This window comes from Cottoperca gobio, chromosome 22 (genome assembly GCF_900634415.1).
Source record: "Cottoperca gobio chromosome 22, fCotGob3.1, whole genome shotgun sequence".
Lineage (NCBI taxonomy): Eukaryota > Metazoa > Chordata > Actinopteri > Perciformes > Bovichtidae > Cottoperca > Cottoperca gobio.
The window spans coordinates 2,836,632-2,844,810 of record NC_041376.1 but is presented as its reverse complement, the minus strand read 5'-3'; the positions used below and the strand labels follow the sequence as shown (position 1 = coordinate 2,844,810).

General features: G+C 41.7%; 1 protein-coding gene across 1 annotated transcript in view; it reads left to right on the top strand.

The window, feature by feature from the left end:
- The first annotated feature begins 257 nt into the window (after positions 1-257).
- The window catches only part of pygl (phosphorylase, glycogen, liver), an 11,702-nt gene continuing 3,780 nt past the window's right edge, over positions 258-8,179 (top strand). The window contains 14 exon segments of the mRNA XM_029460441.1: positions 258-358; positions 457-535; positions 755-858; positions 1,682-1,813; positions 2,112-2,223; positions 2,443-2,525; positions 2,648-2,785; positions 3,857-3,949; positions 4,516-4,662; positions 4,749-4,912; positions 6,252-6,279; positions 6,281-6,367; positions 6,450-6,551; positions 7,097-7,244. Coding sequence (XP_029316301.1) covers positions 287-358; positions 457-535; positions 755-858; positions 1,682-1,813; positions 2,112-2,223; positions 2,443-2,525; positions 2,648-2,785; positions 3,857-3,949; positions 4,516-4,662; positions 4,749-4,912; positions 6,252-6,279; positions 6,281-6,367; positions 6,450-6,551; positions 7,097-7,244 — 1,489 coding nt within the window. The 5' untranslated portion in view covers positions 258-286.

Below are 8,179 nucleotides of genomic sequence, written 5' to 3'. Positions count from 1 at the left end.
ACATTAATTTAGTCCATGAATTTATTCTGAAGAGCATTTTCTTCTACATGTTTAAGAAACATTTCAAGTCTTGTGCAACATTTTCCTGATTCTCAAGAGCTGCCTTGTTTTAAGGTCACTGCGTCCAGTTTACACCTCCAGCACCAGTTTGTTTCCTTGTTCTGCTTCCACACAGTATCCTGCTCCGCTCTGCTCTGCACTTCCTTCACCTTTGAGAGTCTGAGCAAAGAAACCTGTCTTTTTGTTTCATGTCCAGAGGGTGTATTATCTGTCTCTGGAGTTCTACATGGGCAGGACGCTGCAGAACACCATGATCAACCTGGGGCTGCAGAACGCCTGCGATGAAGCCATCTACCAGGTCAGACGGAGTTCACAGGAAACAAATGCACATTCTCCACCTCATAATGACGGTGCTGGCTCACCTGTTTGCTTCTCTGTGCCTTTGTGCGCCTGCAGCTGGGCCTGGACATGGAGGAGCTGGAGGAGATGGAGGAGGATGCAGGTCTGGGGAACGGCGGCCTGGGCAGACTGGCAGGTGAAACCTCTGCAGAGAAAAAGCTGCTTCTAAACTGGCACTAAATGAGTCAAAGCCCCGTCTCTTTACATGCAGACACGTCTCTCGTGTTAACTTCTTTAAATACCTCGCTGCCTTCGTGACGCTTGCAGCCGCAGAAGTTCCAACACGATGTTTAAATCTTAATTCAGTTTATATTTATATTTCATGTTTAATGAAGTTGTTGTTTTCTCTGCTCAGCGTGTTTCCTGGACTCGATGGCCACGTTGGGTCTGGCAGCGTACGGTTATGGCATCCGATATGAATACGGGATCTTTAACCAGAAGATAAGAGACGGCTGGCAGGTAACCGCACTAGAAGTTCTACTTATTTCACTTCAAGTGTTGAAGACAGACGCATGTCGGGTATAAAGTCAAATGTTCAGTATTAGTTCCAGGATTATATATGTTCTTTGCATTCCAAAAATAAAGTTTAACTTTCAAATAAATTCATCGGAGGAGGATATGCTATTTTTTTTTTATTGAAAATAATGGAGAAATATCAAAAAGAAAGATGAACTTTCAGTATTTGTACCCTTTAAAACTGATCACAGGAAGATTTCTATTTATTTTTTGCATTTTGAGGAAAAGTTGAGAATATATCAAACTTCTCGCGTTGGAGTAGAAAGTTTGATTCCCCCACCTGACATGACTCTCTCTACAAACAGTCTCTACAATCCTTTCATGTCTCTTACTTTGAAAGTCAGCGTTCTGTTGCTGGTCGGGGTCACGTTGGCGCGGGGCCAAAGTATAAATGATTTGTGTCACATCACGAGTTGATCATTCACAGGAAGTCGTCCTCGCAGGAGCTGCCGGCTGGTTTTAGATGGAAAAATACAAAATGAGTTGAATCTTGTGATAAGAGTTTCCCAAACTCTGAAGGCCTTCGCTCTTTGTTTGCTGTTCAGCGCCTGGTGTAAACATGCACCTCTGAACTGGATTCAAACTGTTTCCTCACTGAGGTGGATGAACTGCTGCTGGTCTGCAACTGTAGTGAACGTTACCTGCTGGGCTTCATGTAACCTTCAAATAACAGAAATAACAGAAGGGGTCAGAGGTCAGAGGTCAGAGCCAGTTCTTTCTCTCTAGGACTCCGACGTGTTTTATCTTTGCTCTGTCTGACCTGTAGGTGGAGGAGGCCGATGATTGGCTGAGACACGGGAACCCGTGGGAGAAAGCCCGTCCAGAGTACATGCTGCCGGTCCACTTCTACGGACGCGTGGAGGAGACCAGAGATGGCTCCAAATGGGTCGACACTCAGGTACTGAAGTGTGGAGATTACAGCAGAAGGTGGGCGGGTCAGTAGTTTAGTATCATGGGTCCGGATCAGAACATCTGTATGAAGTGACTGTTGTGTCAAACGACAACTACACACAGAGACACAACATGAATCCTGCGTGTCTGTGTCCAGGGTCTGTTATTGCAGCTTACAGCAGCTAGTTATTGATATGACTTCATGTCAGAGTCTTTAAAGTAGTTTATTTGTTTAGCATCTTTATTTTCTGACCCTCTAACTGTCGCTGGGTGACGTCACAGAAACCTCACTTTTCTTCGTGCAGGTGGTTTTGGCGATGCCCTACGACACGCCCATCCCCGGCTACATGAACAACACCGTGAACACCATGAGGCTGTGGTCTGCCAAGGCGCCCAACGACTTCAACCTGAGAGACTGTGAGTGAGAACTCTGATTGTAAAACACACTTCTGCTAAACCGGCTGTGCAACAAACGCTTTGCAAGAAGGAAACTGCTGCAACAGGAAGCAGGAAGACTGTTGCTCAAATGTTGAGTTCCTTCTCCTGCAGCGTCACATTCCTTACTTTAGATTACACGAATATATAAATGTGTGTAATCTAGTATCAACGTAACTAAAGCACACTTCCTGTCTGCAGTTAATGTTGGAGATTACATCGAGGCTGTTCTGGACAGAAATCTGGCCGAGAACATCTCCCGTGTTCTCTACCCCAACGACAACGTAAGTGATGTATTGATGCGTGCGCAGCATTATGTATAGTTTATGTTCTATGATGCCTGAACATGTCTTCTCTGGTGTTGCACACTAATAACTCCCCAGCCTTGACTCTCTATATGTTGTAGTTCTTTGAAGGGAAGGAGCTGCGTCTGAAGCAGGAGTATTTCGTTGTGGCGGCGACACTCCAAGACGTCATCCGCCGCTTCAAGACCACGAAGAAGGGTGACCCCCGCAGAACCTCCTTCGAGAGCTTCCCGGACAAAGTAAACTTCAAAATCACTCATTTTATTAATGAACGCAAAAGAGCAGAGAAGCTCTGGAAGTGTCTGGTACTGTTCTTAGTCCTTATCTTCTTCTTGTTCTTCTTGTCCGTCTTCTTCTTCTTGTCCGTCTTCTTCTTCTGTCCGTCTTCTTCTTCTTCTTGTCTGTCCTTCTTCTTCTTCTTGTCCGTCTTCTTCTTCTTCTTCTTCTTCTTCTTCTTCTTCTTCTTCTTCTTCTTCTCTTCTTCTTGTCCGTCTTCTTCTTCTTCTTGTCCGTCTTCTTCTTCTTCTTCTTGTCGTCTTCTTCTTCTTCTTCTTGTCCGTCTTCTTCTTCTTGTCCGTCTTCTTCTTCTTCTTCTTCTTCTTGTCCTTCTCTTCTTCTTCTTCTTGTCCCGTCTTCTTCTTCTTCTTCTTCTTCTTCTTCTTGTCCGTCTTCTTCTTCTTCTTCTTCTTCTTCTTCTTCTTCTTGTCCGTCTTCTTCTTCTTCTTGTCCGTCTTCGTCGTCTTCTTCTTCTTCTTCTTGTTCTTCTTCTTCTTCTTCTTCTTCTTCTCTCTTCTTCTTCTTCTTCTTCTTGTCCGTCTTCTTCTTCTTCTTCTTCTTCTTCTTCTTCTTCTTGTCCGTCTTCTTCTTCTTCTTGTCCGTCTTCGTCGTCTTCTTCTTGTCCGTCTTCGTCGTCTTCTTCTTGTCCGTCGTCTTCTTGTGTTTCCTCTGGATTTAAGGCTTCTGATTTACTCAAACAAGGAAATTGTGTTTTTAATCTGCAGTAAATTAGAGCAGAGATGATGCACAACCATTAAAGGTCCTGAAAACAAAATGTGTTGTATTTATTTGCACATTTCTCATTGTTTTCAAGACGACATACAGTTAGAAAATCTCTGCTAAGTGAGAAACTGCAGAAATAATATGGTGATTTGAGGCTAATCTTGTGCAGTTTGTCTTTAAATCCAAAGTAATTTAATATATTTAACGCCTGCAGTGTTATTTCCACAGCAGCTTGTTTTAAAACCTGGTATTCAGTTGCAGGAGGTCGATCAATACGAAGGTGTCTGAACAGAATGTCGTGTTTTTTGCAGGTCGCCATCCAGTTAAATGACACTCATCCGGCCATGGCCATCCCCGAGCTCATGAGGATCTTTGTGGACATCGAGAAGCTCGACTGGGACACGGTGAGTTTGGAAGATTTAAATTGAACCGTTTTGCTTATTGAGCGTGACTCGAGTACAAAGGAGGTTAAAGCCTCAGAGCGTAACGGATAGCACCCGACGTTCCTCTGTTGCAAAGTGTTCGTGTGCAACAGGAAGGTCGGGCAGGTGAAGAAATGAAGTCCAGCTGGAAGAAGTCGTTTGTTGATGCAACATCTGTGATGGAAATGAGCAAAGATATGAAGGCAGGAAATCAAGAAGCAGAAGAGGTTTAGACTCGGATTAGGTTGCAAGTATTTGAATATGGAGTCAAAGGCGTGCCAAAAAAAAGATATTAAAAAATGAGACTGTGGAAATATAAAGATAAATAATGAATGCATGTGGAAATAATTAATTTGTTTACTTTCTGTATATATTTTTTTTAACTGTATATTTTATTTTTTAATAGGCCTCTATTCTTTTTTTTCTTGTGTAGTAGCCATTTTATTTCTTTCTACTTTTCCATATTGCTTTTGCTATTCCTTAAAAGGCCAAGCTTATTTATTCCTCTTTATTTCCACATTTATTTTCTTTTATTTCCCCACTTGCAGGCCTGGGACCTCACTTGCCGCACTTTCGCCTACACCAACCACACCGTCCTGCCCGAGGCGCTGGAGCGCTGGCCTGTGGAGCTGCTGGAGACGCTGCTGCCCAGACATCTGCAGATCATCTACCAGATCAACCAGGTCCACATGGATGTACGTACCGAGGCTCAGATGTTGCAGGAAGAGAGATGAACACATCTGACACACGAGTCTCATATCTGTCTGTTGTGTTCCTGCAGAGGATTGCGGCTCTCTACCCAAAAGACATGGACAAACTGAGGAGAATGTCTCTGATTGAAGAAGACGGGTGCAAGAGGGTGAACATGGCGCACCTGTGCATCGTGGGATCGCACGCCGTCAACGGAGTCGCTGAGATACACTCCAACATCATCAAGACGGATGTGTAAGTCACGTCACACAGAATAATGTTCTGCATCCACAGAGAAACAAAAGTCTCAAAGTTACAGAAGCCCCGAGAGGCAGCGGAGAAGAAAATCATTCTGGTGTTTGTAATACTCTGTTCAGCCACAAGAGGCAGAAGAGCTCCACTCCCCGTATAAACGCTTCATGTTTTCCTTTTAGGAAAGTTTTAATCTCTCCTGCACTCTGAACAATAAACCGTATATAAGAAGTGGACGTAGTCACGGTGACGTCGCCCACTGGTTGGTGTTTTAAAGCTTCTAGTTTGACCTTTTGGTCGTCGCCATCTTGTTTTTCTGTAACCAGGAGAGGGTGGAGCAAAGTAACACTTGAGACGTTTTAAGAGACCCAAATGTTACAATTAAGTTTGAAGTGAAAACACAGAAAGTTGTAAGTTGAACACAAAGACCGGACAACATCTACCTGTCAATCACAGGTAGCCCCGCCCTAAAGAGACGCTGCTTTATCCTCTGAATGTTTCCAGAAGTTACTAAATGAACATCATGTTGAAGACTTGAAACTACAGACTGAGACATAAAGAAACATTTTCTCAGACCTGGAAGTTGCTACTTTCTCTAAACGCAAGAGAATTAAACTAATCCTGACAAAATGAGGAACTTAAAGATCATCCTGGAAAAATCAAATGTTTTCACCTGAGTCATAAACACAAAACCTTTTAGATCAGCAGAATGTTTGTTACTCCTTTGCCTCTCCGGGCTTCCGTAGTTTGAGCACTTTAACACGAGTGTCCTCAGAGTTACCTCAGGCTTGAATCACCTTGTTGCACAATAACTGTCTGCAGAAGGAAGTCGTGTTGAAACAGACGCAGAACAAACGGATGAAACGTCCTGAGCTGTGAGAAATCAGTGTTTATTACAAATCTAATGTGTTAGTGCTTTTCTAAATATTAAAAGACTCTTTACAATTATATTTAAACAAATAAAATGTTTTAATACAAATAAACATTAATTATATTTATGATAATTAGAAATCTAAATATTATAATTGTTATAAGTGCTTTACATACAATAAAATTGAAAAGCAGAAAACTTTTATATAAATAGAGAAATAAAAGAATATAGATAGATGTAGATAAACTGATCAAATGAACGTCCCACAGGGAGTTTCTAAAGGTCTTTAGAAAGCTGCTGTTTAAACGCTCTGCAGAGTGGATGACCTTCTTCACGCTCCTTTCGTCTTTGTTTTAGAAACAAAGTTTAAAGTATTCCCTGTGTGTACGCAGATACAGGAGAAGGAATAGAACTTTCCCTGTACGACTAAAGTTCCTCAAACCTTCCCCGTTGTTTTCTTCTCTTCCACAGGTTTAGACATTTCAGTGAAATGGAACCAGGACAAGTTCCAGAACAAAACCAACGGCATCACGCCGCGACGCTGGCTGCTGCTCTGCAACCCGGGCCTGGCTGAGCTCATCGCTGAGGTCTGAGCAGCAAAGAAAAGATCAGCGTCGTGTGAGTTACTCTCAGAGATGCACCTTTCATCGTGACCTTAATGTCTGACAGGTGATCGGGGAGGATTATGTGAAGGACCTCAGCCAGCTGCAGAAGCTCAATGACTACGTCGACGATGCCGCCCTCATCCGGGACATCTCCAGAGTCAAACAGGTACTCCAGCTTTATACCTTCATACCTTTAGTCCACAACCTGCCAGTGGGTTATGATTCAGATTCTGATGGTTATTATCCAATATTTTACAAAAACTCAAAGATGAGGAAAAGACCAAAGAAACGCAACTTTAAATATATAAAAATAAAGTAATTAATATGCAATAAATGTAAAAGAAAATAAAGTGTAGTCTTTGTATTTCCCAAAACATTTATTAACGTGTGTGTGTGTGTGTGTGAGGTCTATAATACGTTTATGATAATAATCGTTGAGCCATTTTGTCTGCAGAACGAGTACTTGCACTTTGGTAGGATTGTGGCTGCAGGTCTTCTACTTGTCTGACATGTCCTGCTCCACCAGGAATGGTTCTGTGTGCAGTGAAGCCTTCTTCTAGACGCTTCTCACTTCTGCACGTCAAAGACATTCTTTATTTGTGTTGCATCATTTCATTCTGCACCCTGTCAGGACAGGCCTGTGCCGGCCGCTGCACCTCCATGATTAATCACAATAACCTGCCAAGTCACATGTTTCTGACGCTCTCGCAGGACAACAAGGTGAAATTCGCTCAGTACCTGGAGAAGGAGTACCGCGTGAAGATCAACCCGTCCTCCATGTTCGACGTCCACGTGAAGAGAATCCACGAGTACAAGCGGCAGCTCCTCAACTGCCTGCACATCATCACCATGTACAACCGTACGTTACACACCCCCCCCCCAGTACATTTAATAAAAAAGGCGATTCAGTTTCCTTAACTTGCATGAAGGAACGAAAGAGTTGCAGCTCTGAGACGTATTTATTGTTGTGCTCAGTTTGTCTGATGACAAAGTGTTGATCCTCCTGCATCCTGCAATATCTGCATCTCGGATCTCCTTAAGAATCCACCGCCTGCATCTTATTATAACTTATTGTTACGAGTTTGCATCTTATTATAACTCGTATTGTTACGAGTTTGCATCTTATTATAACTTATTGTTACGAGTTTGCATCTTATTATAACTTATTGTTACGAGTTTGCATCTTATTATAACTCGTATTGTTACGAGTTTGCATCTTATTATAACTCGTATTGTTACGAGTTTGCATCTTATTATAACTCGTATTGTTACGAGTTTGCATCTTATTATAACTCGTATTGTTACGAGTTTGCATCTTATTATAACTTATTGTTACGAGTTTGCATCTTATTATAACTCGTATTGTTACGAGTTTGCATCTTATTATAACTCGTATTGTTACGAGTTTGCATCTTATTATAACTCGTATTGTTACGAGTTTGCATCTTATTATAACTCGTATTGTTACGAGTTTGCATCTTATTATAACTCTTATTGTTACGAGTTTGCATCTTATTATAACTTATTGTTACGAGTTTGCATCTTATTATAACTTATTGTTACGAGTTTGCATCTTATTATAACTCGTATTGTTACGAGTTTGCATCTTATTATAACTTATTGTTACGAGTTTGCATCTTATTATAACTCTTATTGTTACGAGTTTGCATCTTATTATAACTTATTGTTACGAGTTTGCATCTTATTATAACTCGTATTGTTACGAGTTTGCATCTTATTATAACTCGTATTGTTACGAGTTTGCATCTTATTATAACTCGTATTGTTACGAGT